General features: G+C 44.2%; 1 protein-coding gene across 2 annotated transcripts in view; it reads left to right on the top strand.

Moving 5' to 3' along the window:
• LOC144685947 (organic cation/carnitine transporter 2-like) overlaps positions 1 to 20554 on the top strand; it is a 159593-nt gene that overhangs the window by 58608 nt on the left and 80431 nt on the right. The window contains exon 4 of one of the 2 annotated variants that reach the window (XM_078551005.1): positions 7387 to 7558. The exons of the other annotated variant lie outside the window; for it this stretch is intronic. Coding sequence (XP_078407131.1) covers positions 7387 to 7558 — 172 coding nt within the window. The remainder of the gene's footprint in view (positions 1 to 7386; positions 7559 to 20554) is intronic. 2 annotated transcript variants of the gene reach the window in all.

The following is a 20554-nucleotide window of genomic DNA, read 5'->3' as shown; positions in this document are numbered from 1 at the left end:
AACCCAAGCCTGAATGTTGCTATGATCTTGCTGCATATTGGCACGGACTGCTTCAGTAATTGAGAAGTAGTGAATGGAAGGGAATATTGTGCAATCTTCAGAAAACATCCTCATTTCTAGCCTTATGATGGAAGGAAGATCATTGATGAAGCTGCTGAAGATGGTAGGGACTGGGCCACTATCCTGAGAAACTCCTGCAGCAATGTCTGGGACTGAGATGATTAGCTTTCAACAACCATCTTCCTTCATGCTAGGTATGACTGCAACTAGTGGAGAGTTTTCCCCCTGATTCCCATTGACTTCAAGTTTTCCAGGGCTTCTTGATGCTGCCTTGATCTCAAGGGCAGTCACTTTCACTTCCCCCCTTGAGTTCAACTCTTTTGTCCATGTTTGGACCAAGGCTGTAATGAGGTCAGGAGCCAAATAGCCCTAAGTGGAACCCAAACTGAGCATCAGAGAGAGTAGGTTATTACTGTGTAAGTGTTGCTTGATAGCACTGTCACTGACACCTTCCATTACTTTGCTGATAATGAAGAGGAAGCTGGTGGGGCGGTAGTTGACCATATTAAATTTGTCCTGGTTTTTGTGGATAGGATATGTCAAGGCAATTTGCCACATTGTCGAGTAGATGCAATGTTGTAGCTGTACTGGAACAGCTTAGCTAAGTGCACAACTAGTTCTGGAGCACAAGTCTTCAGTATTCTTGCAGGGATTTTGTCAAGGCCATAGCCTTTGCAGTGTCCAGTGACTTCAGCTGTTTCTTGATAGCCAGCCAGAGAGCTAGCTATTCTGGGCCTGGTAATGTGCAATGAGACAGGTTTAATTATGGACTTAATAGTAAGGGAGCCCCTAGTTAGCAGTGATCAAAACATAATTGAATTCCACATTCAGTTTGAAGGAGAAAAGAGTGTGACTAAGACTAGTGTTTTAAACTTAAAGAAAAGGCTTTTAAATGTATGCAAACAGAGCTGCCTAAAGTGAACTGGGAAATTAGGTTAAGGGATAGGTCAGTAGAGATGCAGTGACTGACATTTAAGGAGCTATTTCATAACATTCAGTAAAGGTACATTCCAGTGGGAAAGAAAAACTTCATCCTAGGGTTTTAAGAGAAGTGGTTGCTCAAATTGTCAATGCAGTGGTTTTAATTTTCTAAAATTCTCTAGATTCTGGAAGGGTCCCATCGGATTAGATAATAACGAATGTAACTCCTCTGTTCAAGAAAGGAGGGAGGCAGAAAATGGGAAACTACAGGCCAGTTAGCCTGAGGCAGAAAATAGGAAACTAAAGGCCAGCTAGCCTAACATCTGTCATAGGGAAAGTTCTTGGAATTTGTTATTAAGGAGGTTATAGCAGGGCACTTAGAATATCTTAATGCAGTCTGGCTGAGTCATCGGCCCAGAACTTCCGATCTGGGTCATAACCCCTATTTCCGACCCAGCTCACACAAAAATTTACCTACTTACCTTCCTAGGATTTTCTGGGCCCAACTCCCAATGGAGGGTCCTTCTAAACACAGGCAGTGCACCAATCTTCGCAGGGAGCAGCGCAGAGAATCTTCATAGAAACTGTGAACATGTGCAGTTTGGCAGGAAGAATAGAAAAGCTGCTTTTTTTTTAAGTGGAGAGAGATTGCAAAACTCTGCGGTATTGAAGGATCTAGCTATCTTGGTACATGAATCACAAAAAGTATGCAGGTACAGCAAGTGATTCGGGAGGCAAATGTTGTCATTTGTTGCAAGGTGGAATGGAATATGTAAGTTGGGAAGTTTTGCTACAGTTGTACAGGGTGTTGATGAGACCTCATCTGGAATACTGTGTACAGTTTTGGTCTTCTTATTTAAGAAAGAATATAATTGTGTTAGAAGCAGCTCAGAGAAAGTTCAGTCGACCGATTCTGGTTGAAGGGCTTTTTCTTATGAGGAAAGGTTGGAAAGGTTGGCCAAGTATCCATTGGAGTGCAGAAGAATGAGAGGTGATCTTATTGAAACATACAAGATCCTGGGAGGACTTGACATAGTGGATGCTGAAAGGATCCTTTCCCCTTGTGGGAGGTACTAGAACTAGGGGACACAATTGAAAAATAAGGATTCTTCCATTTATGACGGAAATGAGAATTATTTTTTCTCTCAGACGTTTTTTAGTCTGCGGAATTCTGCTCCCCATAGAATGGAGGAGGCAGGGTCATTGAATATTTTTAAGGCTGAGTTAGATAGGTTTTTGATTGATAAGGGATTCAAAGGGTATAGGGGGTCGACAGGAAAGTAGAGATCAGCCATGATCTTATTGAATGGTGGAACAGGCTGGAGGGGCTGAAAAACCTACTCCTCCTAAATCACATGTTCGTATATCACAAGGAGTGAATTGAATTGGCTGAAGATCGCCATCTGTGATGCTGGGGACCTCAGGAGGAGGCTGAGATGGATCATCCAAGTGGCACTTCTGGCTGAAGATGATTCAAATGCTTCAGCCCTGGCTTTTCCATTAATGTGCTGAGCTCTCCCAACATTGATGATGTGGAGTTTCATCTTCTTATTTGTTGTTTAATTGTCCAGCACTATTCATAACTTGATGTAACAAGACTGCAGAGCTTTGATGTGATCTGCTGGTCCCAGAGGAACTTTCAAAAGGCAAGTGGACTTAAATTTGAAGAGATCTAATTTGTAAGGATACGGAGTGAAAGCTGAGGTGTGGGACTAAATTGGACAGCTCTTTTAAAGAGCCAGCTCAGGTACGACATGCTGTAAGATTGTATGAATCTACACTAAAGCAAAATATTGTGGATGTTGGTAATTTGACTTAAAAAGAGAAACTGCCGAAACTACGAAGCAAATCTGTCAGCATCTGTGGAAAGGGGACAGAGTGAACGGACAGAGTTTTAACTACCAAGATGCGGTGGGTGGGAAGGCGAGGCTCAGGTTCAGGTGTGGGCAGGGGAAAATCAGAAACCCAACATGATCCTGTCCACCTGCAGCATTTATTTGGAAGTGCTTGAAGGCAAATGGGAAACTGTAGGTGAAGCTTTCAAGGCAATCATTTAAATATTTAAATCATCAATGAATTCTGCTATTAACTCAGGATTCTAGCTTGAAAAGGCAGCATATGTGTTTCCTGATTTGTATGGATCTCGCCAAGGTCAACAAGGAGCAATGGGAAGCCATTGAGCAATGAAATAGACAGGTTTGAAAGCATTTAAACACCAAAACTACATAGCTCTCGGCCTATGTATGGGAAAAATTCATTCTCACACCACTTAACTTAGAGCCTGATTTCATTACTTCACAGGTGATTTAATCTCCAAATTTTTAGAGAGTCATTTCATCTACCTTCACTTACTTTCAACTGATCTTCGGCATGGAAGCATGGGAGTGACTTGAGCAGCTATACATGCATCTCTTGTGTAGAACAAGAGACATGAACACCAACAACAACACCAGCAATACCAGGAGCAGGAGCTGCCTTCTCTTTAGCCACATGCCTCTGCATAGCACTGAGGGTAGGATACAGAGCTCAAATTTGAAGGAGGCAATAACCTCAACACAGGGTGCAGAGGCCATCTTCCCCAACATGACGGAGCAATAGTACCTCAGGAGGCTTGGGCTTTTATGCCAGATCTTTGCTGGTATCTGCAGCTTCTTTGAACAAAGTTTCCTTCCAAGAGGGTCAGGTGGACATGCATTGCCAGTGGCAGTCAAGGTCACTACAGCCTTGAATCTCTTCATCTCTGGCTTCTTCTAAGGCTCTGCTGGTGACATGGCCAAGATTTCTCAATCAGCTGCCTACAAGAGTATCTCTCAGGTGACTGATGCCATTTTTGCCAATGCTGTCATCTTTATCTACTTTGACAGTGATGAGACTAGTCAGACACTTAGGGCTTTTGCATTTGCTAGAACATTTGCACTAGCATGTGAGCTAGAGCTCCAAGGGTTAACTGAATTAGACTTGTATTCCCTGCAATATGGAAGGGAGAATTTGATTGTGTTATTTTAGGATTTTGAAAGGGCATGAAAAGAGAAAGATTTTCTGCTGGTAGACCAAGAGCACAACCTTAAAATCGGAGCCAAAGCCATTCTGGAAAAGTTAGGTAACAGTTCTCCATATGAAGTGTGGTAGAAACAGGGAATTTGCTCCCAACAAAAGCAGTAAACCATCGATCAATTAATAATTTTAAATTGGAGATCAATAGATTTTTGCTAGGCAAGGGTGTTAAAGGATATGGAACCAAGAGGGTGGATGGAGTAAGGTTACAGATTGGCCACGGTCTTACTGAATGTCAGCACAGGCTCAAGAAGCTGAATTGCCTACTTCTGCCCTTATATTTCTATGCTCATAATTGCCTCAATGTCACATTACTGTTTTCATTGTCTCCAAACTAAATTCCACAAGTGAAAATTAAGCACAACCCACTGCAATTTAACAATCACCAAGATTCCACCACCACCACCATGAAACCCCCTAAAATAAACAATATCTATTCTGCTGAGCAGCACATTCCTGACATTCCTTTACTGTGAGAAAATCATTGCAGTTATAGTTCGAGTATTGCATGCTAGTTCTTTCATGCTCTTGTGAGATGACCATTTATTTATCAAATTTACAAGTCATGTAAATATCTGTAAATATTTCTCTTTTTCCACAGAGGTATAGTTCTAGTGCCCTCCAATGGCCCCTAATTAATCTCTACTGGCCCCTAATTAGTGCATGGGCACTCATTAACATAGGTTAGTATAGAATATTCTTTTAAATGCTGTTCTTATTTCAGGGATTTATTTTTTTACAGCAGACATACACTCAGTGGTGGAACCGTATAAACTGTGCAATATCTTTTATTCTTCAGCGTTTATGCAAGAGAAGTATCATCCACCCGCACCTGTTCCCAAACATGTCCCAAATTACATGAATCAAGGCATGAGTGGCCAGGGTGGATGCATTGCATCTGCAGGGATGTTCCAGCATTATCCACCCCACCACTGCCAGCAGAGTAGCATGCTGCCATTTCAATAGCAGAGACAAGGCTCGCCTAGGAATTAGTTTTAAAATTCTTTTCTCATTTTTCTGCATTCATTAGGGCATGCCAGCCTCTGGGATTGACAACCCTTCCCGAGTGAATATTTGGGGCCTCATTATTGGCACCTATTCTAGTTTTCAGCCATATGAATTCTAACAAGGTCTTAAGGACTCCTGAACTACCTGTCCGGCAGTCAGTCATTCCCTCTCTGCCTGCACACTGCTAACCTGCATTGTGGCCACCTCCTTAAACCTGCTATCCACGTAGTTCTCAGCCTCGAGGATACACAACAGCGACTCCAGCCACCGCTCAAGTTCCTTTTGCAGCTGGTGACACTTCCTACAGATGTGTTTGTCTAGGACACATGGGGCTTTCCACTTGGCTGAGCTGCCCTGCCATGCTGTAACTTAAAAATGATTTGTTACAATTGGAAAAAAGTAGAATAACTTAAGAGTTACGCAACAATTAACTTCTCCTTCACCAAAGTTAGAGTGAACTGCTGGAGGTTAAAAAAGGTAGAAAAAGAAAGGAGCGCCTCCATCCCTGAACTCCCTCACTCACCAAACTCCCACTTTACACTCCATGCACTCAAAGCAGCACTCTCAGGAAGGGCTCTTTTTATGCTGTCTGAAAAACAACTGGTTTAAGCTTCTGAAAACCAGTTTAAGCTAGCTACCCAACTAACTAGCTGCAGCTGCTCTAAGAGAGCTTATATACCCTTGTTCTAAGCCTGGAATAAAACTTAACTTCTCTTAACTTAAGGAATAATTTATAGTTAATTGCTAAATTAAAGAAAAATAAAAGCTAGCCATTAGATAGAAATTAACCTTTAAAACTCTCTTACTGGTCATTGACCTGAAATGTTAACTCTGTTTCTCTCTGCACAGGTGCTAGACTGCTGACCATTTCCAACATTTTCTGTTTTTGTTTATGACTTCCAGTATTTTGCTTTTGTTTACATTTTAACATATCTATTTTGGAAAGGATATGAGTCTGGAAAAGAGATTGATTCCAAGTGTAAAGAGGATTGAGCTGTGAGTAAGAGTTAGGCAACTTTTGCTTTAGGGTCTGGAAACCCCCGACCGCTACCATCTAATAGGGAAAAGGCAGCAGATACATGGGAACACCGTCACTTGGAAGGTTCCCTCCAAGCCACACACCATCCTGACATGCAAATATATCGCCGTTCCTTCCCTGACAGCACTGTGGGTGTACCTACACCATAGGGACTGCAGCGGTTTAAGAAGGCAGCTCACCACCACCTTCTCAACGGCAATTAGGGATGGGCAATAAATGCTGGCCTAGCCAGCAAAGCCCACATCCCATGAATGAATTTTAAAAATATACCTAAAATATGGTATAATAAATAATTGTAGCCAGATTATTCCTTCAAAATAAAGATAACTCAAAGAACATAACTAGGTAGTTAGTGAAAAATATATTAAAGAAGATCAGGTATAGCTTCTTTACTGAAGTGCTGACCCATGCTTATAATGTGTATCTGGTGGAGTAGAAAAGGCAAAAACATTGTTTTTTATTGAAATCCCGAGGATGAGAGTGTCAGAGTATTAGTGGGATAAGCTTTTATAAGTAAGGGAGACAGTGGTGTAGTGGTAATGCCACTGGACTGGTAATCCAGAGGTCCAGGCTAAAGCTCTAGGAATGGCAGCCAGTGGAATATTAATTCAATTTATAAATTGGGAATTGAAAGCTAGTCTCAGTAATGGTGACCGTGAAACACTCAGCACTTGTAAAAAAAAAACCATCTGGTTCACTAATGCCCTTTAGGGAAGGAAATCTGCAATCTTTACATGGCCTGAGCTACACATGACTCCAGACTCACAGCAATGTGGTTGACCTTGAAATGTCCTAGCAAGCCACTCAGTTCAAGGGGAATTAAGGATAGGCAACAAATTTTGGCCTTGCCAGCAATGCCCTCATCCCATGAAAGAATAAAGAGGAAAGCTTTTATGGGATGACTGGTGGTCTACCATCATATTTGACTATTCATATGTTTTTGTGTCCAGTCCCAATATCTGCTAGACATTTATTTGTGAAACTTTACTTTGTTTTTAATGTATTCCATTCCTTTTTCCTCTCTCCCTATCATGTGCAACATTCCATTGTTTTCTCATTTCTGCTTATGTTCTCTGGCTTCAGGGAGCCGCATATGTTAGACTGAGGTGATATTTCTGCATTTACGATCCATCACACCATTTGGTTTAAATGGGTTATGCTTAAAGAGCATTTAACTAAATTACTGAAAGCTTTTTTTTGAACACATGAATAAACTTTCTTTCAACTTGTCCATAATGGGCAGTGAAATAAAATTAGGAAATAACATGCAATCACTGTTAATGTTAGTTATTCTCTTGTTACAGGGTCGGAGGTTCTTGGAAAATCTCTTCGGGTTATTTATTCTACAGTCGGAATTGGCATTTCTTATGCATTCGGCTATATGGTCCTGCCTTTGGTTGCCTATTTCATACGAAGCTGGTGGGCATTGCTTTTTGCACTGTCTGTCCCTGGCCTGTTCTACATTCCTTTGTGGTGGTAGGTAGAAATTAGAACCTTAACCTATGTAAACAGTAGTTAAAACTATTATTGCCTTTTTTAATCGATTTTGACTAAGATAAAGTAAATGGGAGTCTTTCTTACATGAGGGTGGCGATGGGGATCAGCATGCCCATGCATTACAAGGTGCAGTAACATACCCTTGAACATAAGAAATAGGAACAGTAGTAGACCACTCAGCCCCTCGAGCCTGCTCCCCAGTTCAATAAGATCATGGCTGATCCTCTTGTGTTTCGATTTCCACTTTCCCATCTAACCCCAATAATCTTTGATTCCCTTGCCTAACAAGAATCTATCTACCTCAAAAAATATTCAATGACCCCGCCTCCACCACCTTCTGAGACATATTCCAAAGTTGCACAACCCTCTGAGGGAAAAAATTTCTCCTCATCTCTGTCCTAAAAGAGTGACCCCTAATTTTAAAACACTGTCCCCTAGTTCTGGACTCACCCACAAGAGGAAACATCCTTTCAACATCCACCTTGTCAAGGCCGCTCAGGATCTTGTATGCTTCAATCTAATCACCCCTCATTCTTCTGAACTCCAGTGGAAACAAGCCCAGTCTGTCCAACCTTTCCTCATGAGACAATCCACTCATTTCAGGTATCAATATAGTAAACCTTCTTTAAACCGCCTCAAACACATTTACATCTTCCCTCAAATAAGGAGACCAAAATTGCACACAGTATTCAAGGTGCAGTCTCACCAATGCCCTGTATAACTGAAGCATAACATCCTTACTTTTATGTTTAATCCCTGTTGTAATAAAGGGTAGCATTCCATTAGCCTTCCTAATTACTTGCTGTACCTGCATGCTAACTTTTTGTGATTCATGTACCAGAACACCTAGATCCCTCAGCACCTCAGACTTCCGCAGCTGCTCTCCATTTAAGTAATATTCTGCTTCTTTATTCTTCTTGCCAAAGTGAATAACTTCACATTTTCCCACATTAAACTCCATTTGGCAGATCTTTGCCAACTCACCCAACCTATCTATATCCATCTGTAGCCTCCTCATGTCCTCTTCACAACATACTTTCCTACCTATCTTTGTGTTATTTGCAAATTTATCTACCATGTCTTCACTCCCTTCATCTAAGTCATTGATGTAAATCGTAAAAAAGTTGAGGCCCGAAGACAGACCCCTGTGGGACTCCACTCATGACATCCTACCAATAGAAAATGACCCATTTATGCATACTCTGTTTTTGCCAGCCAGCCAATCTTCTATCCATGCTAATATGTTACCCACTACACCATGCACTTTTATTTTCCATAATAATCTTTCATGTGGCACCTTATCAAATGCCTTCTGGAAATCCAGAAGCACTGCAAGTCTACAGGCTCCCCTTTATCCACTACACATGTCACTCCTTCAAAAAACTCCAATAAAATTTGTTAAAAATGATTTTCCTTTCACAAAACCATGGTGGTTCTTCTGGATTGGCACCACATCCACAAACATTCACACCCTCCACCATCGACGCACAGTAGCAGCAATGTGTACCATCTACAAGAAGCACTGCAGGAATTCACCAAGACTCCTTCGACAGCACCTTCCAACCCCACAACCTCTATCATCTAGAGGACAAGGGCAGCAGATAGATGGGAACACCACCACCTGGAAATTCCCCTCCAAGTCACTCACCATCCTGACTTGGAAATATAACACTGTTCCCTCACTGCTGCTGGGTCAAAATCCTGGAACTCCCTTCCTAACAGCACTGTGGGTATACCTACACCACCTGGACTGCAGCAGTTCAAGAAGGCAGCTCACCACCACCTTCTCAAGGGCAATTAGGGATGGGCAGTAAATGCTGGCCCAGCCAGCGAAGCCCACATCCCATGAATGAATAAAAAAAATGCCTTGAGCTGTTCTAAGTGCCCAGCTATAACCTCCTTAATGATCCATTATAATAACTTCCCCACAACAGATGTCAAGCTAACTGGCCTGTAGTTCCCTGCTTTCTGCCTCCCTCCCTTCTTGAATAGAGGGGTTATATTTGCTACTTTCCAACCTGATGGAACCTTTCCAGAATCTAGACAACTTTGGAAAATTAACATCAGCGCATCGACTGCCTCATTAGCCATCTCTTTTAAGACCCTAGGATGGTAATCCATCGGGACCCAGAGACTTGGCAGCCTGCAGCTCCATCAATTTGCTCAGTACTGTTTCCCTAGTGATTCCAATTTTATCAGGTTCCTTTCTCCTGTTCACCTCCTGATTTGCAGATAATACTGGAATGTTTTCTATATCCTCCATGGTGAACACAGAAGCAAAATATTTGTTCATTTCGTCCGTCATTTCCTTATCATCTACTATTGACTCCCTACAATCACTCTCTAGAGGACCAACACACACTTTACTTACTGTTTTCCTTTTTAAGTACCTGTAGAAACTCATGCTAACCGTTTTTACATTTCTAGCTAGCTTCCTCTCATACTCTAATTTCTTTCTTCTGATTAACCTTTTAGTCATTCTCTGCCATTCTTGATCTTCTGTCCAACTATCTGTCCTGCCACTCATCTTTGTGGGGTTGTATGCTTTTTCCTTAAGTTTGATGCTTTCCATAAAATCTCCAGTTAACCACGGATGGTGGGTCCACCTCCTAGAATTTTCCTTTATAGTAGGAATGTACTTATTTGGATACTCTGAATTATCCTCTCAAATGTCTGCCACTGCTTCTCTATTGATCTACTCTCTAGCCTAGTTTCCCAGTTCACTTCAGCTAGCTCAGTTTTCATCCCCACATAGTTGCCCTTATTTAAGTTTAAGTTCTCCTTTTCAAACTGGATGTAAAATTCAATCATATTGTGGTCGCCACTACCTGGGGGTGCCTTTAACCTGAGGTTATTAATTAATCCTGTCACATTACACAATACCAAATCTAATATAACCTGCTCTCTAGTTGCTTCCAGAACATGCTGCTCTAAGAAACTATCTGAAAAGCATTCTAAGTACTCTTCATTCATGCTACTGCCAATCTGATTTTTCCAGTTGATGTGTAGATTAAAATCACCCATGATTATTGCCATGCCTTTATCACAAGCACGCAATATTTTCTCTTGAATACTTTGTTCCACACTGTGGCTACTGTTAGGGGACCTGCAGACCACTCCCATTAATGACTTTTTTCACCTACTATTTCTCATCTCCACCCAAACCGATTCTACACCCTGATCTCCTGAACCAAGGTCATCTCTAACTATTGTACCAATGTCCTCTTTGATTAACAATGCTACCTTAACCTAGCTTCCTATTCCTTTTGAACGTCATGTACCCTTCAATATTAAGGACCCAAGTTTTGTTGTCCAGCAGCCGCATCTTTGTAATTGCTATCAGATCATATTTATTTATGTCAATGTAGGCCATCAATTCTTTTACTTTATTATGAATGCTACATGTATTCAGATAGCGAGCCTTCAGTTTAGTCTTTTTGTTACCTTTGTAACATCTAGTCTTGACTGTTGATGTATCCTTAGGCTTATTCTCTCTGTCCCTTCCTCCCATTCTCTGACCCTCATTTCTCATTTTACTATTTTGCTTCCATGTCTTGACTCTACACCTTAAATTCTGCCTCTACCCAAGCTTGATCCCTCACCCCTCTTGTTTAGTTTAAAGCCCTCTCTACTTCCCTAGTTATGCGATTTGCGAGGACACTCATCCCAGCATGGTTCAGGTGTAAACCATCCAAACGGTACAGCCCCCACTTGCCCCAGTACTAATGCCAGTGCCCCACAAACCAGAACCCACTTTTCCCATGCCAGTCTTTGAGCCACGCATTCGTCCCTCTAATCTTATTTGCTCTATGTCAATTTGCACGTGGCTCAGGTAAAAATCCAGAGATTATTACCTTTGAAGTTCTGCTTCTTAATTTGATACCTAGCTCCTCATTGTGACTTTGCAGAACCTCTTTCCTAGTTCTACCTAAGTCATTGTTACCTACATGGACCCGACAACTGGATCCTCTCCCTCCTGCTGCAAGTTCCTCCCCAGCCCTGAGCAGATGTCCCGAACCCTGGCACCAGGCAGACAACATAGCTGTCTGAACTCTCACTCTTTGGTGCAGAGAACAGTGTCAATCCCCTCACTATACTATCCCCTACTGCCACTACATTCCTTGTTGCTCCTCCCGCTTGAATGGCTTCCTGTATCACAGTGCCATGGCCAGCCAGCTCACCCAGCTTGCAGTCTTCACTTTCATCCACACAGGTTGTGAGCACCTCAAGCCTGTTTGACAATTGCAAAGCCTGAGGCTCCTCCCCCACTGCCCGCTCCATCACATTACCTGCCTAACTGACAGTCACATCCTCCTGTCCCTCCCTGCTGACCAAAACAGATGACCCTCTTTTAAGAGGTGTGACTGTCTTCTGGAACAAAGTACTCAGGTATTTCTCGCCTTCCCTTATGTTGAGCAGTGTCTGCATTTCGGCTTCCAAATCAATAATCCTGATCCGGAATTCCTCAAGCTGCTTACACTTCCTGCAGACATGTTTGTAATGGATCGCCTTGGCGTCCAAAAGCTCCCACATCTCACCGCTGTAACATAACCCCTGTCCTGCCATTCTAACTTATGCAATTTAGTTAATTTACTTTAATTATATTCGTCCTATGTATGCTAGAATTTACTATGTTTATTGAATGATAGTACCACTGACAACTAAAGGCTTAACTACAAGGTATGTGTTTTAGATGTTTGTTCAAATTACATTATTTTATTGCTTTTTTATCTTTATTGTTTGATTTTAATTTTAAAGTTTACAAATTTTGGTTTATTATTTTAACGTTTTAGTTCTTTCTATTTGTAGATCTACCTTAATTCGCCTGTCCTAAGCTGGTTTCTCACACACTGCCCCTTAGACAGAGCACTTACTGGCCAATCAATTTACAAGATTCCTGTGACGTCACAGTTGCTTTTTTTTCTTTTTCCCGGACAGCAGTGAGATAATTCCCCGCCGCTCTCCGCGTCCTTTTCAAACTGAATTCCCCGCCGCTCTCCGCGTCCTTTTCAAACTGAAGTCCCCGTCACGCTCCACGCCCTTTTCAAACTGAAGTCCCCGTCACGCTCCACGCCCTTTTCAAACTGAAGTCCCCGCCGCTCTCTGCGCCCTTTTCAAACTGAAGTCCCCGCTGCTTTCCGGGCCCTTTTCAAACCGAATTCCCCGTCACTCTCCGCGCCCTTTTTAAACTGAATTCCCCGTCACTCTTCGCGCCCTTTTCAAACTGAATTCCCCGTCACTCTCTGCGCCCTTTTCAAACTGAAGTCCCCGTCACTCTCCGCGCCTTTTTCAAACTGAGGTCCCCATCGTTCTCCGCGCCCTTTTCAAACTGAAGTCCCTGTCGCTCTCCGCACCCTTTTTAAACTGAATTCCCCGCCACTCTCCACGCCCTTTTCAAACTGAAGTCCCTGCCGCTCTCCGTGTCCTTTTTAAACTTGACTGTGATGGGAGGATATTCAGAGGGGGCAATTTTCACTTTTGCTGGCTAGGAGGTAACTGAGTCAAATTGATCATCAGTCCATTATAATGGCCACCAATTTTACCTGATTGAAATCAATGGACAGATAATCAGCTTTATCGGTTTCCTGTCCAGGAGGTGAGGGTGAACATTTCATCAAGCAGGCTACAACTCATAGGCTTGGAATTAAATCTGGATAGTCGGTGTATTACAGCTCTATCTGTTCAATTATGGTGGGATCTGGATGGTTTAATGTGTTAAAGCACTGCCCTTGCAGTGTGCACCACAATTATGAAAAGTAATTGGGAATTTTTTTCTGCCATTACTTGTTTATTGTGAAACAATACTACTTTGATCAAAGCATTTTTGGAAGTTCTTAGGCAGCTTTGATATCTACAAATTGAAGTGATTAAGTAGATTTGTTCCAAAGCAATAAAAAAAACCCTCATTTATCATCAGGATTTCTCCTCTTTGCATCAGTTTCCTCAAGTAGCTGTGTGAATGCAACTTAAAATAGGGGCTAAAAGTATTGCAGAGAAAAATGGGAAAGGAAAGTTTAAAAATGGAACGACAAGAAAGGAGGACAGAAATCAAAAATGAAAAATTGTAAAAGAGCAAAGTGAGAAACAAAGAAAAACAATTAAATGGAAACTCTTTTCGAGTTACCAACAGTCACAGATTGCAACTTCTTTCGAGTACAACCACAGTTCTTGGTTTTCCAGGAGTGGGACATGAACCCACAACCCTCTGATTCAAAGGCAAGGGTACTATGAACTGAGCCACAGCTGAAGGGGAACAGAAAGAACCAGAAGTAAAGCAGTGTTAAGTGAGATAGGGGAGGAAAGCAAATAGAGATAGGCGAGAATTTTCAGGATGGCGGGAGCTTGGCAGGCACCTGCCATCTGAAAAATCAGTGTGAAACATGTCCCCGCCGACTCAAGCAGCCCCAATGCTATTTATTGCTCTAACGAGCATTGATTGGCAGAAAGTGGGACTTCCATCCATCACCAGGAGGAAGTCCTGCCTTGGAGAGCTGCCGGCCAATTAGATTAGCTGGCAGCTCCCCAGTCACTCCAGGAGCAGCACTGCAGTGGCCAGAAGATGCACTGCAGAAGCTGCCTGGAGCTAAGTTGTGACTAGGTCAGGGGTGGGCAGGATCCCAGAGGAAATCCCGTCCATGCAATTTCATGCTCCCCCTCACCTCAGAACCTGTTGGGGGCTGTGGGGGGAGGGGGAGTGTAAAATTCGGGCCATAGAAATGGTGTAGAGAAGCACATATTAAGGAAGAAGCAAAAGTGGAGGAGAAAGAAAAACTGCTGAATAATTGTGAGGAAGACATTAGGGTTGAGAAGAAGAGCAGCAGAAGTGAAAAAAGAGAGAGGGGATAGAGATGACAGAGGAGGAGGAACAGGAATTAATGCTGGTAAAGAGAAAGAGAAGTCAGTGAAGAGGAAAGGAATGGAGCAGAATTGATGATGGAGGGAGAGAAAATCAGATGTAAATGGGGTGGTGGGGATAGAAACAGAGAGGGATAATACAGTGAAATCACATGACATGTCATGAGGCCATGCCACTTTATTTTTGGAAAAAAGATTTTTTAAACTTTCAACTGACTAGAAATTTTACACTCTGAGCTGAGACAGATCAAACTGTGACAAGGTCACATTCCAAGTTGAAGGCGAGAAACAAACAAGTTTCCTTCATGGGACTGCGAAGAGAGAAAGATCCTATGTCTTATGGTCTTATTTCCTATAATCAAGACACCTAGTGAAACGCGTAATTGTCTAAGGAAGAGATATTAAAAATGCAAAGTATATCGAAACATTAGCTGCCACAGACAGACAGCCAAAACCTCTTGGAAATACACAATGGGTGAAGTATTTCAAGGCAAGGCCCTGACATAAAAGAGAGATTGGAAGTGACACAGTCAGTCACTTTTGGAATAAGCACGACGTCCAGTTTGAGAAGCCAAATCTGTCAGAAACCTACCAACAAACCGAGATCTTGTAATAGTTACAAAATCTTCTACATCTGACCGGATCCAAGAAAGCAACTTGCCTAAATCAGCCACAATGTTTAAAATCTAGGCTTCAAGGACAATCAAAGGACATTTAACCGTATTGTTTTTAATTTTTTTTCCTTGAACTCTGTGTGTGTTTGTGTGTGTGTGTGTGTGTGTCTGTGTGTGTGCACGCGTGTGCAAGTGCCTATGGGCAGGATTTTTCGCTGAGCGGGCAGATGTATGCCTGACCCACTCGAGTGTCAAATAGCGCGTGATGACATCGGGTGAGCCTCCATATGGCATTGCGCACTTGCGCAACCTTTCGCTCAACGGGCGCAAGTGGGAGTTGAAACCGCGCCCACCATCAATTACGAGGCCAGTTAAGACTATTAAAAAGGCAATTAAGTTCGATTTTATGTTGCCCGTGCCATTTCATGCTTGTCGCACGGGAAAAACGGGCGGGCGCACAGTCGAAAATTTGATAAACCTCATTCAAGGGTGGGATAAAAAGGGTCAGCAGCATTGCCAGCGTGAGTAGTGAGGAGTTTTGGAGATAATTTGCTGCTGGTTGCTTATTGGTACTTAGCAGCTTCATCTATGTTTGGGCTTCATTCTTAGCATTTCCAGGCTTCATTTCAGGACTCCTTGTTGTCTCCAAGGACTCCGGAGGATTCAGACTATGTGGACCCTTCCAGCTACCAGACAATCTTCTGTTACCCTAGTAATGGGGATTGTGGTCTCCACTGGTGGCACCTCCACTGAGGAGGAAGAGAGGGGCAGAAGGGAGAGGAGGCCAGGTGCCCCTATGCAGCTTCTAGGGGAGCGAGCTGTCGGAGGATAGGTGCAGGCACAGGGGGCGCAGGACCAGCAGGAAGCCCTAGGCATCAGGGGCCACAGAAGACGCCACTATCCTGCTGCCAGGGTATACAGGCGGCGATGCAGCCACCTCAGTGTGTCTGAGGTGCAATGCCAAAGGAGGCTCCACCTCTCAAAGGAAATGGTGACCTCCATTTGTAAGACAGTTGGGCCTGAGATTTGACTGTGTGGGTGGACACCCCATGCCAGCGGCTCTGAAGATCAGAATGACTCTCAGCTTCTATGCCTCCGGCTCTTTCCAGGATCAGTGGGGATTCTTTGTGGAGTCTCCCAATCAGCTGTCCACAGTTGCATCAAGCTGGTGACAGAAGCTCTGTTCAGGCGGGTAATGACCTTTATTCTTTACCATACAGACGAGGACAGCCAGGCTGAATGAGCCAGAGGCTTTGCAGCGATTGCTGGTTTCGCCCCCGTCCAGGATGCCATCAATTGCACACATGTGGCCTTCAAGGCACCAGTAGGTGAGCGCGGTGCCTTCGTCAACAGGAAGGGCTTCCACTCCATGAACGTGCAGATAGTGTGTGACCACAGGATGCTGATTCTGCAAGGCTACCCAGGCAGCTCCCATGATGCTTACATCCTGAGACATCCCCAGGTGCCGAGGCTCTTCAGTGCTCCAGCCTGACTGGATGGATGGCTGCTGGGTGACAAGGGCTATCCGTTGAAAAGTTGGCTCATGACGCCTCTCCGCCACCCAAGAACAGAGGCAGAGCAGCGTTATATTCGGAGTCATGCCTCCACAAGGGCGGTGGTAGAGAGGAGCATAGGTCTGTTCAGGATACACTTCCGATGCCTTGAGCATTCAGGGGGTGCACTACAATACCTCCCAGAGCGGATGTCACTGATAGTGGTTGCATGCTGCACTCTCAATAATCTGGCACTGGCAAGGGGGGGACCCACTGGAGGAAGAGGATCTTCACGCAGCTGCACAGACCACAGATGATGAGTCCAGTAGTGAGTCAGAAGAGGAGCATGGTGAGGAGAACGCTGAGGGCGTGAGGCAGACCTCGGTAACTTCCAGGGAGGCAGGGACACCAGGCATGTCTTGATCCAATGCTCCTTCAGCTAGGCTACAAAAGACCTGCTTCCACCTCATGCCAGGGCTGCTGCACCCATCCCGGATGTCTGAAATGACCCTTTTCATTTACACCTAAAGTCCACTCAGTGCATGTGAAATGAAGTATCCAGCCACTCATGTCCAGCATTACATACTGCACCCTGCACCAGAGAGAAAAAAGCAGAAGCCTACTCAGGCCATCAAAACCAAAGCAAATTTAATGTTATTGTCACATTGAATACATAATGACATTATCATTACTGATGTTGATGTCCACACCAGCAGACATATAAATCAAACATAAATGAACAGAAAGTCACCTGTGAACTGTCCCTCTTGTGCTCATGGTGCCCTGGGCACACTTTGCCTTCGCCTGCTCCTCAAACGAGTGCGAAGTGCCCTCACCAGTGTGAACTGACATTCTAGCCGCCGATCTAATGCCCACCAAGGTGCTGGTATCTGCGCTGGTGCCTGGTTCAGAGAGTGTGTGTGACGCAGGTGGAAATGAAGTCTGGTGGTCCTCCGGTGTCAGGGGTGGCCCTTCGGGGTCCAGAGAGCGACTGCCCACTGGCAAATTGAAAAAGAAGAACCAGGACATGAAATTAGTTAATGACATTAGTCACACTGTCACTGTGTATGCCAGGCACCCTGGTGAGACAATGGAGATCTGCATCATGGTGCCTTCATCTTTCAATAATCAATGAGGACTCCAGGTTTGAGGTTCCCATCAGTGAAGAGCCTACACTAGAATGGTTGCACAATCTGAAGCTCTCACCTCTGTGCATTTCACTCTTACCTTCGTCTGGCGCCCCTGCCTCTCCAGGCCCGGTTACGCGTGGAGGGTGCCAGTGCTCCAGCTCAAGGGCGTCCTGTTCAAACCTGATGAGCAGCAGAGGGTTGGGTGGGCCTCTGTCTGTACATGATCTCTCTGATTGGTTATGGCTTGTCTTCTTCTGAAAGGACAGAGGAGCATTGATTAGTCCACTCTCTACCTGCAGCGCCATTGCAGCCTGGCCAACACCAGACGAGGAACACCATGCAGGGCACATCTGAGTCATGGCCCTTAAGCCACAAGGCACTCAGTCCAAGCAGCCAGGGCTCACCCCCTTGGCCAGCTCTGGCATCGTTGACAGTTGGCACTCAGACTCTAGCACCCCTGAGGTCCACACCTTAACGATTCTACACGCTGATCGGGGGCCGATCGCAGGTGGTGGACGCTCCCAGGCCTGAAATTATGTGGTGTGTGTGTGTGTGTGCACGCGTGTGTGTGTGTGCGTATGTGTGTGTTGTGTGTGTGTGTGTGTGTTTGTGTGTGTGTGTGTGCGTGTGTGTGTGTGTGTGTGTTGTGTGTGTGTGTCTGAATGAGTACATGAGAGCTGAATACTTGATGTTGCATTATATTATTTTTCTCAGTGTTAGTAGTTAATAGTTTTGCTCTTTGATTCAAGAAAACCTTGTTTGATTGGGCTCTTATTGCTCACAGCTTAAATAGTTAAATATATTCTGATTTAGATATCCTGGTAAAAAAGGAACTTAAACCTTGTTGTAACCAACTGAGGGGATTGAATAAAGGGGAGCCAGTTCACCCTTTTTCACTTGGTGGTCACAAAATTAGGGGCTTGTTCAGGATTGTTCCCACAGCTCGGCAAAAGAATTGGAGTGGGGAAGTGGATTGTTCCTTCAAGCAATTTAAAAACTGCAAAAGACTTTCTTGGGTCAATAATAATAAAGTGCTAAAATGTCGACATTTGATGTCAATGCTTTCATACAGCAGAATGAGATAACTGGCGAGAGGTTAAAGGCACTGTCCTTGGAAGAATTGAAAGGTGTAGCTAAGGCACTTAGAGATGGGGGTCCACCTGAAAGCCAGAAAAACAGAAATTTTAATTCATGTCGTGAAATGTCTAGAGGTAGAAACTGTGCACACTGAAACAGATAAATTAGTGGTAGAGAAATTAAGATTGGAGCAGTGGAAAATGGAACTGGAATTTGAGGAATGGGAAAAAGGAGAAAGAGGCAGGAACAGAAGGAGGACAGCAAAATCCAGGAAAGGGAAAGAGAAAAGGAAAAGGAGTTTAATTTAAAACCGTTCGAGCTGAGAAGAGTGGATCCCACTATGCCCATTGAAGACGCCCCTGGTGAGGGAACCACCCCTAGCTCAGACTTAAGGGCCGAGGCATTCAAGTTTGTCCATTTAACCTCTTAAGTTTGAGGAAGAAGAGGTGGACGCCTTTTTTCTCCCTTTTGAAAGGTTAGCACAGCAGCTTAAGTGACCAGTCCAACACTGTTCCCTGCTATTGCAGAGTCAGCTGACAGGAAAAGCTCATGAGGTTTACTCCCGCTTGCCTGAGGAAAGTGCAACAAGCAATGAGACAGCAAAAAGGGCTTATTTTACGTGTGTACCAGTTAGTGCCAGAAGCGTACCATCAGGAATTCCTTACTCTCAGGAATCGGCCTACCAGATATACCTGGAATTTGAATGGTTTAAGCAGCTCGCCTTTTACCAGTGGGTATGGTCATTTAAAACTGAGGCCACCCACGATAATCTTTGTGAAGTAATTCTCCTTGAGATGTGCAAAAACTCCATGCCCTTCCCGATCAGAACTCACATAGAGGAACAGAGAGCAGCAGGGGCCAGGCAGGCAGCAACCCTGGCTGATGATTATGAACTTGTCCACAAACCCTCAACCCAAAAGGAAACCCTTCCCTAGTCACCTCCAATCAACTGAGAAGGATAGAAGGTGAGAGAGTGAGCACCCATGGGAGAGAAAGGACAGCTGAAAACACAGGGGGCCAGCCTCGGGCCAGAAAGGATGGTGCTGAGAAAAAACAATAGGCAAAAAGGAGCCTGTGTGTTTTAACGGCCACAAGGCAGGACACCTCCGTGCTGATTGCTGGAGGTTAAGGGAAAAATCTGTGGGATTTGTTAGGTCACACAAACCCCGTGCAGAAAATGGGAGTCAGACAGATAGCAGGCCAGACTATGGCTTCGACTGCAGCAGCAAATCCCTGTAGATGCACTACTGAGAGTGCAGGTGAGCTTTAAAAAATCCTTGAGAGTTACAAGGATTTTGCATCAGAAGAAAGAGTGGCCACATTTCCCCAGAGCGAGGTGAGTAAGCCTATGGTGATACTGAGGGGCCAGCCAAACTCTGTTTCTGAGAAAAAAGGTATGACCTTTCCAACAGAGAGTGCAGTAAGTGGCAATTTATTGTTGAAGGGTACTGAAGGAGGGGACATGCCCATCCCCTTATACTGGGTGCACCTGGAGTGCAACCTTGTTTCAGGACCAGTGACTGTGGGAGCCATCCCTGTTTGCCTATGGACGGGGTCAACCTGCTCTTTGGCAATGACCTGGTGGGATAAAAAGTGATAGCATTCTCAGTAGTCTCAGAGAATCCGGCCGAGATCAGGGAGACAGAGCATCTGTGGGAGAAAGTGCCTGGCATTTTCCCTGACTGTGTGGTAACACGATCTATGGCCAGACAAAGTCCATCAGAGGAGACTAAAATGGCACTGCAGACAGATGACCCTACTGTCTGGTTATCTGATACTTTTTTTGGGTGTCTAGAGGACCCCAAG

Source organism: Cetorhinus maximus, chromosome 10 (genome assembly GCF_964194155.1).
Source record: "Cetorhinus maximus chromosome 10, sCetMax3.hap1.1, whole genome shotgun sequence".
Classification (NCBI taxonomy): Eukaryota; Metazoa; Chordata; class Chondrichthyes; order Lamniformes; family Cetorhinidae; genus Cetorhinus; species Cetorhinus maximus.
This window is presented reverse-complemented; position numbering and strand designations above follow the sequence as displayed.